The 15,181-nt window shown below is 39.0% G+C and overlaps 1 protein-coding gene across 1 annotated transcript in view; it reads left to right on the top strand.

Moving 5' to 3' along the window:
• The window catches only part of SNX2 (sorting nexin 2), a 31,580-nt gene that overhangs the window by 9,338 nt on the left and 7,061 nt on the right, over window positions 1-15,181 (top strand). Inside the window, exons 4-8 of the mRNA XM_014055986.2 lie at window positions 1,288-1,354; window positions 1,523-1,566; window positions 1,658-1,799; window positions 7,916-7,994; window positions 12,529-12,604. Coding sequence (XP_013911461.2) covers window positions 1,288-1,354; window positions 1,523-1,566; window positions 1,658-1,799; window positions 7,916-7,994; window positions 12,529-12,604 — 408 coding nt within the window. The remainder of the gene's footprint in view (window positions 1-1,287; window positions 1,355-1,522; window positions 1,567-1,657; window positions 1,800-7,915; window positions 7,995-12,528; window positions 12,605-15,181) is intronic.

The following is a 15,181-nucleotide window of genomic DNA, read 5'->3' on the forward strand; positions in this document are numbered from 1 at the left end:
TGTTTTATTACCCAATTAGGTAATTTCATCAGTGCTAAAAGGGAGTGGGTGTTGCTCTCTTTTTATGAAGGGCTTGCCCTGTCATTGTTGCTTAAGTATTCTTGGTTAGATATTATTTATTGTATGTTTGAATTGTTTAATATGGTAAACATATACATAGTTGTATTCAATTCAATAACTTGACTTTTGCAAACATGGTATTACGAATTTCCAGTTGTCTTTAAACTGGTACATGTGTTTTAGAATGATGTACCTTGAAAACTTATTTTCCTTCAGAGAAAACTTGATATCTACATGTAGAATGGAATTTTAATAATCCATTAAAATATGAGCAAGGTGATGACATTAATCTATCTAAAGTTTAGAGTAATGGCAGTTGATGAGGAAAAAGAAATGTCTTAATGAAAGTGGGAAAATGGTATTTGTCTTTCAGTGTTAAACATTTGACACACATGAATGTGTATACCACAGGATTAAAAAAAAATCTTGAACACCACATTCTCATTCCTTTTATCTAGAGTAGAAAATATAAATGTGACAAGTAATGGTCCTAATAAAAAGAATTATTTGAAAACAAGGCTTTAAAGTGAGTTATAGATCTAAGGGGGGAAAGTACAAAGTTGATGCCCTGGTTGCTTTTAAAATTTGAATGTTTATATCCTATACTATAAGATCCTTATCAAAAAGCTCTGCAATGCTGTCACTCAGCCTTTTTGAGGGTTTACTCTATTTTAATTAATTCACCAGGTGTTTTTGTTTTTGTTTTAAAAAAAAGGATGAACCTTGTTTATCCATGACCACCGAGCTTTGTGGGGAAAGAGCCAGCTCTATTTGATTTTATTCTGACTTGTGTTCTTAGTGGTGATCAGAAAAATATTTACAGGAATTTTTTGGAATTATTGTCATAAATAGTTGTACTATATTGAGATAATTTGATGGAATGATTTTTATCAAAATACAAGTAGCCTTCATTCTCAGTGCTAAAAAAAGTGTTTTAATGCTGAGAAATCATATTTTTTGTATGAAAACTTTTCAGTCATAATTATTCAACATTAATCGTATTCATAAGATTCTTCAGAATTAGAAAGGATTTTGCTTTATTTTGTGTAATCTTAATTGTTCAAATGACTGCCTTATTAAAAATATAGTGAGCTATGGTTGGGCTTTTAATATTTCTTGAACTTCAGAGATGCAAGTGTGTTGTTTAATCTTTTAGAATTTGTGGCTAGACATTAAATTTAGATTCTTGGAAAGATTATTTACTGTTTGATATTACATTTGTTTTAGATTGAAGAAGAAGCAAATGGGGATGCATTTGATATTGAAATTAATGTGTCAGATCCAGAAAAAGTTGGTGAGTCTGAAAATTACTGTATTAATTAAAGAAATATTACTTTATTTTATAGCTAAAGTTTGATATAACTGTTTAAGTCACATGTATAAAAACTAATGTTAATAAATAATATAAACGGATATATCTATATTGTTAATAAATGTGTGTATTTATTCATGTACCATACAGGGGATGGCATGAATGCTTACATGGCCTACAGAGTCACTACAAAGGTAACTATTTCATGATAACTAATCAAATATTTAGTGTTCAGCACTATATAAATGTGGTGTATTTTACAAATGCCTTTTTCTGTTTTTTTAGACTTCCCTAACTATGTTTCACAAAAATGAATTCGCTGTTAAAAGAAGATTCAGTGATTTTCTTGGTTTGTATGGCAAGTTAGCATCAAAATATCTTCATGTTGGTTACATTGTACCACCAGCTCCAGAAAAGAGTATTGTAGGTAAGTGTGCTTAATGAGTGATGGCATTCATCTTCAATAGTGAAGCAATTATTCTGACAGTAAAAATTATGTTGCATCACATAAATCTTTTTACATCTATTTGACAAATTTTACTTTTAGAGTAAGGGTTATTAACCTTGGATCAATAGACACCCCCCCCCCAAGGGGTCTGTATTTAGATGACCAGAGGTCTATGAACTATAACTGTAACTATAACTAAATTGCTTATTTAGAGGCTATAAAAGATAAAGAAAATCCTTACTTTATTATTAGTAAATTATATTAGTAAAAAATATTATATGAACTTTATATTCTCTCTAACTGAAAGCTTGTCTTATTGATTAATGGAATAATGAAGTAGATATATTACTATGTTACGTATTTATTATTTGCAATATTTCGATAACTGAATTTAGTTTCCTTTGCATTAAAGTCAACATATATTTGATGTGTTTAAACACAATTTTTTGAGAAGGAGTTAGTAGTTTCACTGCATTTTCAAAGGGTTCAATTGCACAAGAAGGAAATGAAGCTGGTACAGGGCCAGGTTACCTACAGAATCATCTTAGTCCCATTACACCAGCACATCCCACCTGATTAGGCGGGAGAGATATGTCACGAACCTGTCAGTTAAAGAATTCTCACTGGCAGGGTCTAGGAAAAGAGTCTTTTCTGCATTGCTGACTTTGGAACATTCTGTCTCTAGAAGGGAGGCGGCCCCCCAATCTCATAACCTTTCGGAAATGTCTAAAGATCTTGGTCTGTTATCTCACTTCAAGCTTACAGAAAAGCATGCATGGTGAAGCCCCCTACCCTGATTTTTTAATATTAAGTTTTAAGTGTCCTTGTCTCTTACTTAAATTTTTATCTTCAATTTTTTAATTTTTAATATTTTATTTCTGTACCACCCAGAATCACTCTGTGAAGGAGATGGGTACTTTCTAAATTTTCTAAATAAATAAACAAAGGAAGCCCTGCTTTTGAAAAAAATATATGTAAGAACTAAATTAACATTTTTGTGGGGTGGGAGTACACTTTATTTGAATGACAAAATGTACTTGTCCCTTTGTTTTGGAATATTTAAATACTTTTTCAATTTTATGGTAAATTGTCAGTTAAAATGTTTAGCTTAACACATACTGATCATCAGAATGCTGATGATACTCAGTTTTACATCTCTACCCTGGGCCACAGAGAGGAGGCTGTTAAAAGTCTTGTCCTAGTGTCCAGAGGTTGTGGAGATCCAGATTGAATCCTAGCAGGACACAATTACTGTTTGTCATCAGGATGTTCAGATGGTCCAGTGGTGTATGTCAATGTGGGGGGGGGGGGGGGAGAAACCAATACCCCTGAAGAAGTAGGTCAGTGATTTGAGTATCATTCTAGATTCACAGTTCCTGCTTGATTAGACGTTAGAAACCATAACCAAGGTGGTTGGAAGTTAATTTAGCGACCATATGCAAGCAGTTGGAGCTCTTCCAGAGGGTATTTGGGAGTCATTTGCATGTTTTATGTCTCTTGTATTTTACTGGATTGTAATGTTTTGAATGTTTGCATTTCTGTAAAGTTTATGAGGAATCATGGCCCATTACAAATGTAATAAATAAAAACCTTGGTTATTCTCCCAGGCCTTGAATTAGAATGATGGTGGAGCACTTATGGTTTGTTGTTGTTTAGTCTTTGGTTATTGTCTTCCATTCAGTTGTTTTTTTCTTGATATATTTTATTTTATTTATTTATAAGCACTTCAGAATTATTGCAGAGTTGGGCAGCCTCACAGCTGGAATTACTATTTTTTTTATATCCTGCCTTTATTATTTTTACAAACTCAAAGCAGTGAAGATATCCAAAATACACTCCTCTTCCTATTTTAACCACATAACACCCTTTGAAATGGGATGGTGAGAAAGAAAGTAATTGGCCCCAGGTCACTCAGCTGACTTTCATAGCTAAAATGGGATTAGAGTGTACACACTCCCACTTTCTAGTCTGGTGCCTTGATGAAATTGGCTCTATATATTTAGAGAGAAAGTGGGTGCGCATCTCAAGTTATTTTTTGGCTTGTACTGTATATTCAGATCATTAAACTTGTTCAACTGTTCTTAATTGAAGAAAGCTTACTCATTTTTGTATATGATAATGATGGGTGTAAAGTTGTAGAAACAGCACTTTCAACCATTTGGTAGGGTGTTCAAATTGATCAAGGGAATTAATATCCCTAAAAATGAACATTAATTCTTTCCCAGGAGAAATGGAATAGACCAGAGGTGTCAAACTCAAGGCCTGTGGGCTAGATCCGGCCGTGGGGTGCTTAGATCTAGTCTGCAGGGCCAGCCTGGAAATATCAAAAAAGGCCCACAATGCCTCTACAGCCTCCTGCAGCACTCTGCCAGCCAAAAATGGGCCAAGCAGAGGTCTAGTGAGACCTCCACACAACCTGTTTTCTACTTCCCAGCCTTCTGTAGCACTTTGAAGATGTGTAAGTGCTGATGGAGGCCAAAAACAAGGTGCCCCCTGCCCTCCATCTTGTCCAGCAAAGTGCTGCAGGAGGCTGAAAATGTGCGCCCAACCCCCATGCCCCATTTTAGATGGCAGAGTGCTGCAGGAGGCCGTTGAGGTCAAAAACGTGCAACCCCCCTCGATACTCCACTTTGGCCAGCAGGGTGCAGCAGGAAGCACCCATCCCATCTCCCCCTGTTCCCCAACCCCCCTGCCAGTCCTTAGAGGAGAATTGCAATGCTGATCTGGCCCTCGAAGAAATACAGTTTGACACCCCTGGAATAGACTAACGAGAAACAATATTGTGCATTGATATTGAGAATACTAATACTTTGTTTGAAAAAAACTGAGCAGAATTCTGACTTAATGAGTTTATTGTTTGGTTATTTGAGTGTTTCAAATAGGCTGATTGTTGCATATTTCAAAAATAATTTGAAAGAAGTTTTTTGGACATTGCAAAAGTACAGCACTTTCTATTATTCACTAAGCTGCCTGATATTTTTTCAAGCTTCAATATAAGTTGAGTCTGAAAAAAGAGCTGCTGCTATTTTAAGAGTCACATTGATTTTTCAGAAGTACTATACTTCTACCAGGGTCAAAAACACACTTTCCAATTTGTTTTTGCAGTGTGCACAGCCCTAAATTGTGGCTGACTGCTTTTCTCCTTTGGATTTCAGGAATGTTCTTTGAAATACTCTTATTTTTCATTGCGTATTCAAAAGATGAACATATTATACTATATGTAAATATGTAATTCGGTGATAGCTGAATGAAGCTTTCATCTATGAAAAGGCTTATTCCTGTTTAAAGTTTATCTGATTTTATATAATGTTTATTCCAGATAAGCAGAAATTAATCTACACTAAGACTGCTAGGTTTAGGTGGAGTGTCTTGGCTAAGAGAACAACTCATTGGTGCTACTTACCCAGCTTATTGCAAATATGATGGTTGATTTACTTTGTGTGGTCTCATTGATCCTAATGTTTTATGCTTCTGAAATAATTTCTTCGGGTTCTACCATGTTTCCTCAAAAATAAGACAGGGTCTTATTTTTTTTTGACCCACAAAATATGGCTTGGACCTTATTATCAGGGGAGGGCTTATTGTTTTGGGGTTGCCTGGCGGATGCTCTCTTGTTAGCAGGCTCCCAAAGAGCTGGGCACAGCGGCTGGGGCAAACAGCTGTGTTGCGCTGTCACAGCAGCGCAACACAGCAGCCATAAAGTGACCACGCTCACAAGCAGCCACCGAGCAAACCCCCTTTCCAGCTTGGCACAGCGCTATTCACTGACCTAGGGGTATTGCCAACCGTTTCAGTGCCTGTTCGCCACCGCCTGGCTCTCGTGGCTTGGTGCCTTCAAAATGCCAGTGAATGGTCCTCTGCACGGCTGGAGTGGGGGTTGCACAAGGGGCTGTTCCGATCCTGTTTGCACGCCTCCTAGCCTCACGATGCCCTGGCCCAGCTCTCCCTGCACAGCCAGAGCACCTCTGCTGCCACCGTTGTCTGCCGCCATCATCCCAGCATGACTTTTTTAGCGGCTTCCAAACCGAGTCTTCCGGCAGTGGCTGCTCTGGGTGTACGCTCTATGGTTATATGCTTTGGGAGTACGCTCTACCGGCAGTCGGCCCACAACCATAGAGCGTACACCCAGAGTGGCCACTGCTGGAAGACTTGGTTTGGAAGCCGCTGAAAAAGCTATGGAGGTGGCAGCGGCATCAGAGGTGCCCTGGCTCTGCAGGGAGAGCTGAGCCAGGGCATCGTGAGGCTGGGAGGCGTGCGAGTTGGAGTGGAATAGCCACTTGTGCAACCCCCCTCTCTAGCTGTGCAGAGCGCCAAAAGGCTCCAAGCTGCGGGAACCAGGCAGTGGTGAACAGGCACTCACGCAGCTTGGCAATATCCCTAGGTAAGTGTGTGGCGCTATGCCCGGCTGGAAAAGGGGTTTGCCAGGTGGCTGCTCATGAGTGCTGTTGCTTCATGGCTGCTGTGTTGCACTGCTGAGACAGCGCAACACAGCTGTTCACCCCGGAGGCTGTGCCCGGCTCTTTGAAAGCCCTCTCGCAAGAGAGCAGCTGCCCGGCAACCCCCCCCCCCTCCAGCCGGGCACAGCGCTGCTCATCACCCTAGCTGTATCCTGAAGGAGCCAAGCAACACAAGTGCCTTTGCCCCCCCCCCAGTTCCCGCGGCTTGGCACTTTCAGGATACCACTAGGTTGGTGAGCGGCACTCTGCCTGATCAGAGGGGGGGAGTTGTCCATGGGGCTTATTTTGGGGGGAGGTCTTATATTTTTGCCCACCTGAAGAATGTGCCATGGCCTTATTTTCAGGACATGTCATATTTTTGGGGAAACGCGGTATGTATGAATGGAAGGCGACAAAAATAACTTGTTTTGTTTCACTGTAGTCCTTCCTCCCTCTGTAGGCTACTAAAAGAGGAACCAAAACCCTGTCCTTTTTAAATCAGTGGGACCATTTGGAATGTTGGAAGAATGTCAGATATTCTCCCCAAATGTCTGCAATGTATGAATCAGCAATGAAAATGCACCCATTTTCCAGAAGCCTAGTATTTGAATAAATTGTCAGTTATCTTTTTAATCTCCCAATGTGCTTTTCCCATCTCAGCTTATCTTTTGTTTTTTGGAGGTCAAATGAAATAATTTCTAAGTAAAGTCTTAGAGTACCATTCATATTTTTGAGGAAAATATAGTTATTGAGATTCCTGTTTTGCTTTGCAGTGTGTTGGCTTTTAACATTTTTTAATTAAAATAATAAAATCAGGTGAAGCATAGAACCTAGTAGAGCTCAAAGAAAATAATTATTGAGCATCTTAATTTCTGCACTGGACACTAAGTGCAGTTTTCATTAAAGTGAAAACATTTGTCTCACACTTCCATCTGAAAAATGTTTTGGCGCGAAGGAAAATAATTACCTAAAATTGGCCTCTCTCCACATTAGATCTCTCCACATTACCATAGTACAGTTCATATAAGTAAGTTCATATTTACAGAAGAGACAAGCATGATGTTCAAATTATAGCTAATTAAAATATATTTTTGTGACCTTAAGGTATTATATGTATATTTTTATTAAAATAAGATTTTGCAAAGGTTTTAAAAGTTAAAGAAACTTAGAAAAAATGTAAAACGAAAAAGTTTATAAAAGGATAAAAAAAAATGAATAACAAAAAAGAAAGAAAAAGATCATAAAGGCAATCAGATCTTCTTTGAAGTAAAATATAGCAATTACAATCACAAGTATAGCAATTACTATCTCTACCTTTCCATATTACATATCATAGTACTTCCCATAAGCAAACCTTTTAAATCAATAAATCCCCAAGTTGTTTCATTTTTGTCCGTTTTCAGCTAAACCCTATAAAAGTTAGCTGAGTTCCCTCCATAATCAACAAGTCAGTTTAGCTATTTCTGCAAACTGTCATCTTCACAAGGTGTTCTTGTATTATTGGTCTTTCTATAGACTTCCATCTTTGTACACATAACCTTGGGGCAGTTACCATGTATGTGACCTTAGTAGATTAATATACTGTACATTTAGATATGAACTTGACAAAGTTCAGAATTTCATCAGGTTAAAAAAATGAATTTGTCACTTTCTTCAAAGGCATGACGAAGGTAAAAGTAGGCAAGGAAGATTCCTCATCTACAGAATTTGTAGAAAAAAGAAGAGCAGCTTTAGAAAGGTAATTGATTATCTGTAGTATTATTAAATGAATGTTCAGTGAAGTATACAATTCTATTTGCTTCTCAGACTATTTAATTTTACATGCTAAACTGTGTAAAAGAAACAGCTCAGAATAAAATCTGAAATTGATATTAAATTGTTTATATAATATTAGCATATTTCGGTATGAAATATTTCGGAATGTATATGTGTATTTGTATGTGTATATAGATACAGTGGGGCAAAAAAGTATTTAGTCAGTCACCAATTGTGCAAGTTCTCCCACTTAAAAAGATGAGAGAGGCCTGTAATTGACATCATAGGTAGACCTCAACTATGAGAGACAAAATGAGAAAACAAATCCAGACAATCACATTGTCTGATTTGGAAAGATTTTTTTTGCAAATTATGGTACAAAATAAGTATTTGGTCAATATCAAAAGTTCACCTCAATACTTTGTTATATATTCTTTCTTGGCAATGACAGAGGTCAAACGTTTTCTGTAAGTCTTCACAAGGTTGGCACACACTGTTGCTGGTATGTTGGCCCATTCCTCCATGCAGATCTCCTCTAGAGCAGTGATGTTTTGGGGCTGTCACTGGGCAACACGGACTTTCAACTCCCTCCAAAGGTTTTCTATGGGGTTGGGATCTGGAGACTGGCTAGGCCACTCCAGGACCTTGAAATGCTTCTTACGAAGCCACTCCTTCATTGCCCAGGCGGTGTATTTGGGATCATTGTCATGCTGAAAGACCCAGCCACATTTCATCTTCAATGCCCTTGCTGATGGAAGGAGGTTTGCACTCAAAATCTCACGATACATGGCCCCATTCATTCTTTCCTGTACACGGATCAGTGGTCCTGGTCCCTTTGCAGAGAAACAGCCCCAAAGCATGATGTTGCCACCCCCGTGCTTCACAGTAGGTATGGTGTTCTTTGGATGCAACTCAGCATTCTCTCTCCTCCAAACAGGATGAGTTGTGTTTCTACCAAACAGTTCTACTTTGGTTTCATCTGACCATATGACATTCTCCCAATCCTCTTCTGGATCATCCAAATGCTCTCTAGCAAACTTCAGATAGGCCCAGACATGTACTGGCTTAAGCAGGGGAACACGTCTGCCACTGCAGGATCTGAGTCCCTGGCAGCATAGTGTGTTACTGATGGTAGCCTTTGTTACGTTGGTCCCAGCTCTCTGCAGGTCATTCACTAGGTCCCCCTGTGTCGTTCTGGGATTTTTGTTCACTGTTCTTGTGATCATTTTGACCTCACAGGGTGAGATCTTGCGTGGAGCTCCAGATCAAGGGAGATTATCAATGGTCTTGTATGTCTTCCATTTTCTAATTATTGCTCCCACAGTTGATTTCTTCACACCAAGCTGCTTGCCTATTGCAGATACAGTCTTCCCAGCCTGGTGCAGGTCTACAATTTTGTTTCTGGTGTCCTTCGACATCTCTTTGGTCTTCACCATAGTGGAGTTTGGAGTGTGACTGTTTGAGGTTGTGGACAGGTGTCTTTTATACTGCTAACAAGTTCAAATAGGTGCCATTAATACAGGTAATAAGTGGAGGACAGAGGAGCCTCTTAAAGAAAAAGTTACAGGTCTGTGAGAGCCAGAAATCTTGCTTGTTTGTAGGTGACCAAATATTTATTTTCCACCATAATTTGCAAAAAAATTCTTTCCAAATCAGACAATGTGATTGTCTGGATTTGTTTTCTCATTTTGTCTCTCATAGTTGAAGTCTACCTATGATGTCAATTACAGGCGTCTCTCATCTTTTTAACTGGGAGAACTTACACAATTGGTGGCTGACTAAATACTTTTTTGCCCCACTGTATGTAAGACAGAAAATATATTTTCTCTCAAAAAAGGTTGTTTGGCATGCTAAAGATTGCTGCATCTGCTCAGAATCAAATATAATTCAAAATCCAGTGTTTAAACATTGTCTGTTTAAATTTTGCTTTGATTTTAATGTGGCAATTGGAAGAACATCAAAAGTTAGTTTACATTGATCTACTTTTTAATTTCTAGATTTCATTCTTGAGTGCTTCTGCAAATGACATCCACTATGAAAGTATTTGTGATTTATTCATGAAAGGCAGGATGTATCCATTCTTCTATGCTATCTTTATTACTATGTATGAAAAATCATAATGTGTCAAAATGTTTCTATGTAGCAAAATCATAATGTGTCAAAACGTTTCTATGTAGCAGTTACTTAATTTAAGCTTTCTTTTTTTCTAAGACTTGTCACTAGCATATCAGTATTCTAGGACTGATCTTTTGTTTTAGAAATTATCTAGTATCATTGTAACTTATCAAATAATATTTGCCTTTCCCTGAATATCACATTCCAGACTAAATCATTTTTAAAACCTTTTCTCGGCAATAGAATAGAATGAATATATTTAGCCCAAATTAAACTGTGGAGTCCTTGTTGCTCTTTGAGCGTTGTAGCCTGCTGGCAGATGCTTTGTTACCTTCCTAGGATAGTTACCAAACTAAGATGTGAAGACATTAACAAAAAGTTGTGTAACAAAATGTCTGCAGGCAGACAACCAAGATCAGATAGCATCGGCTACTTTACAGTAATACTGTTAAATGCTTTTAGAATGTTACTAGAATAATTACTTTATGTCATGTCCATCTTGTGCATGAGTGATTTTTTTTTCCTGTATTGGAAAAAAACTTTTATATGCCCTGATTTTGTTGTACAATAAAGCTATTCAAAATTGAGATAGCTAAACTGGCAATTCCTCCTTTGACATGGAGCAACTTTCCAACAGCTTAACCTTGCAGATATGATGATAGTGGTCTTGGTGTTCCATTTTTAGGGCAAGAGGATGAAGGTTCTACAGGATTATGATCCTAAGAATAATAAAAGCAAAAAAAAAAGGAGGTGTTTTTTTTTAAATCACATTTCATGGGGTTATTTTGGTGTGGGAACGAGATAAGACTGATTTTTGCATAATAAATGGATTTTTGATTTCTTCATGAAAATATTCCTGAGTAACCTAGAAACAGTTATTCAAAGATGGATTCTATTTTGTATATTTGCTAAGCCAGCTTTAGTGGATGGGTGGGTCTGCCTACATATCCATATAATGTAAAAATGATTCTTGTAATGGTCTAGTAAATTGCTTGCTACTTAACATACACTAAGATAGTGGTTTATCAGTTAAAATCCTTACTAGTTGTGAGATTATACTGAGTCTGCATATATTTGATATAAATATATAAATTGATTATATACATTTTCTTGATTATTGGATTGTTCTATAATGGAAGCCATTATTTTAGTTAAGTGATAAAGCAATAATAAAACGTAAAACTTGATGGTATCTAGGTGTCTTCGGAACAGAACATGAAAAGGATATTTGCCTAATCTACGATATCGAATAGAGTAGGTAAGCCCCAGGTTCCCCCCACCTTTCTGTGTTACCTTTTAGTGGGACCTAGGAAGTGTGCCTTTTCCATAGTAGCCCCTGTGGAATGTGCTTTTCCTTAGAGATTTGTCACGCATTCCCTATCTTAATCTCCCAGAAGGCCATAAACAGGTGACTCTTCTCCCAAGTGTAGGTATAGAGTGAGCTTGGAGTCTGAAGATGGTGGTATTGATTTGCATTGTTGGAAATTGGTTGTGGTGCCTGGGATTTTTCTGTTTTGTCTTTTTATGGTATTTAATTCTATACTATTGCTATTTGCCAGCCAGAGTTATGTTTCTTAAGATGGGTGGCCATATGAATCTTTTAAATAAATAAATGTTGGCAGTAAAACACATTCTAGTGGGAAATCTAAAAGAGCTGGTGTGGCAGGACTTGTTTCCTAAAGTGTGTAATTATTTATCCTAGTTGCATTTTCTTATCTGTGATTCTCACTAAACTCTTGGATAATGCAGATTCTTGTGAATTGGAGCTTATGTCCTAACAAATGTTTAGCAGAAAGGGAGAATAGGGGGAATAAATGGTAAAGTCAGCACACACATTTTTTTAAACACAGGATGATAAAGATGTAACATTATTATTGTTTTAATAATATGTTAAAATAATGGTAAATAGCAAATATTATATAGTTGCTCCTATCATAAAGTGTTATAATGTAGGAATGATCACTGATACATAAGGACAGTGTATGACATTATTGATCAGATTATAGCCATTGACTTTCCATTTCTAATGAAAATTAGAATTATGAAGCTCTTTCCAGGAGGAACAGCTTCACCCATTGGAAGAGTTCTCTTTAGTTTTTTTTTTTTGTGCAACTGGAAACTCTAGCTTTTGTAAAATCAACAAGCTAGTTTAACACAGTTTTGCTTCCATTCTAGATTCCATAAACATTGATGTTTAATTGGTTGTTTTAGTAAAAAGCAAAATGGTTGAAAGCTTTTATTGAGACTGAACTATCCTATATATCTTAGAATTACCTATTTCAATGCAAATTTTAAAATACACTGTCTTCCCCTAGCTGTTTTAGTATGTATTCATTCTGTGTATGGCTATTTTTTTAATACTATCAAGAACAATAAATGTTCTCTAATTTTTAAAATTGTAGGTACCTACAGCGAACAGTAAAACATCCAACCTTATTACAAGATCCTGATTTAAGACAGTTCTTGGAATGTTCTGAGGTATTTAATTCTATTTTCCCATTTATTTAGTTTTATATATTACATACCAAACAATTATATGTGGATACCTGGTTTTATGCACAACTACCGTGTTTCCCCGAAAATAAGACAGGGTCTTATTTTCTTTTGATCCACAAAATATGGCTTGGACCTTATTATCAGGGGGGGGCTTATTGTTTTGGGGGGCTGCTCCCTTGCGAGCGGTCTCCTGAAGAGCTGGGCACAGCCTCAGGGGTGAAGCAACCATGAGGTGACACGCTCACAAGCAGCCCCCCGGCAAGCCCCCTCTCCAGTCAGGCAGAGTGCCATTCACTAACCTAGGGGACATCCCTAAGGCACCAAACCATGTGACGCTCTGCCCGCTCCCCAGCTCCCGCGGCTTGGCACATTCGGGATACCCCCCTAGGTCAGTGCATGGAGCTCTGCCCGGCTGGAGATGGTGGTTGTGCAAGCACCTGTTCTGCCCCCAGCTCGCATGCCTCCCTGCCTCATCATGCCCTGGCCCAGCTCTCCCTGCAGGACCAGGGCACCGCCACCACTTTCGCCATTGCCGCTGCGCTTTGAGCATAACTTCTTCTCCAGCTTCCAAACTCCAGAACTCGGCTTCCAATTATATCCAGCAACAGCTCTAGGAGTGCGCTCTATGGTTGTGGGCCAGCTGCCATAGGGCCCACAACCATAGAGCGCACTCCTAGAGCGGTCGCTGCTGGAAGAATCGGAGGCCGAGTTCTGGAGTTTGGAAGCCGGAGAATAAGTTATGCTCAGAGCGCAGCGGTGGCGGCGAAAGCGGCGGTGCCACCTGGCCCTGAAGGGAGAGCTGAGCCAGGGCATGGTGAGGCTGGGAGGCATGCGAGCTGGGGGAAGAACAGGTTCTCGCGCAACCACCCTGTCCTGCCGGGCAGAGCTCCATGCACTGCCCTAGGGGGTATTCTGAATGTGCCAAGCCGCGGGAGCTGGGGGGCGGGCAGAGCGTCACATGGTTTGGTGCCTTTGAGATACCACTAGGTCGGTAAGCGGTGCTCTGTCTGGCTGGAGGAGAGGTTGTCCAGGGGGCTTATTTTCATGGGGAGGGCTTATTTTGCCCATGTGAAAAATGTGGCAAGGCCTTAGTTTCAGGACAGGTTGTATTTTCGGGGAAACACAGTACAGTGCTGTTAACAAACTTCCATTATTTAAAGTTAGAGCGAGTGAAATCCTCTTTTCTTGCTGGCATTTGATAAGTAATCTGATTAACTCTGGAAACACTATTGTGTCTCTGTTTCAAAATGTGATCGTTGTTATCAGATTACATCTTTGTATTACAAGAACAAAAAAGCTTGTAATCATTTAATTCCCTTCAGTCACCAGTACTGTCAATTTGACATTTCATTTAAAAGTAGAAAATTATCTTCAGAAAAATTTCTAGCTGGATTACTATACAGCTGATGTAAACTTTCCTGCTGATAAATGTTCCAGATTTCCAAATTATTCAGTGTATCCTAAGATGGTACTGTAAAGCCTAAAAAACTGCTGTTTAGTGAAAGAAAATGCTGGAATTTTAGCCTGTTATTAACATCATGTTAACCGAAGAAACTTGATTCAGGTTCCCAAACCCTTTTTTTTGGCTGTTCAAAGAAATAATCTATTGTGACGTCTATATATAAATGTATAACTAAACTCTTTTAATAATACACCTAGAGAGGTTTTAATAGTTCTGCATGCAACTGTATTTCTTCTCTCTCATTTGACTGCAGGGAAAAACAGATCTATGGAAAGGTACATGTGCATAATGAGGGTTTGAATTTAGTGTTCACATACACACCCTATTTTTTGCACTATAAGATGCTCCAGACCATAAGATGCGCCAACTTTTGGAGAGGAAAACATAAAACAAAAAATCTGCCTCTGCCTCCCAGCCCCTGCATGTGGCTTGTCAGGACTCCACTCTATTGTGCCCACCACCGGTCAACTGAGCGAAAGCTGGATCCTGGCCACCAATAGCCCTGTCAATCAGTGTGCTGGCTTACCAGAAACAGCGCTATTGCTGCCTCCTCTGTATCTGCTGCCTCCATCGGGGAATGCTGAAGCCTTCACCAGCATTCCCCAGCTATTGCCGCCGCCACTTATCAGCCATTTAATTGGCTTCCTGGAACACCGCCGATCAGCTGTTTCAGGTGGCGGGGGTTGCTACTGCTGCCTGTTCACTGGTGGTCCCCACCCCCTGGAACAACTGATTGGCAGTATTCTGGAAAGGCTGATCCAATTGCCAATAGGTGGCGGTAGCGAGCAGTGGCGATATTCGCTCTATAAGACATACAGACATTTCCACCTACTTTGGGGGGGGGAGTGCAACTTATAGCGCAAAAAATGCGGTAATTAAACACTAGTGCTCTCTTTCTCTGTCTCTCTCTCCACATTATAGTTATATGTTAGTGCTTGAAATATATTGAACAACAAAAAAGTTCTCAGTGCATTTGTTATGTGGAAGCAGTAGCATAGTATTGCCCTTAAAAGCTCCACTGCTGTTGGTATACGAGTAGCCAGTTAAAGCATTTGGCGGCAGTGTAACAACTTTTGACAAATGGTCTCTGTGTTTCC

The sequence above is a fragment of the Thamnophis sirtalis genome, unplaced genomic scaffold (assembly GCF_051295495.1).
Source record: "Thamnophis sirtalis isolate CommonGarterSnake01/CBP01778 unplaced genomic scaffold, rThaSir2_p1.2 scaffold_5, whole genome shotgun sequence".
Taxonomy (NCBI): Eukaryota; Metazoa; Chordata; class Lepidosauria; order Squamata; family Natricidae; genus Thamnophis; species Thamnophis sirtalis.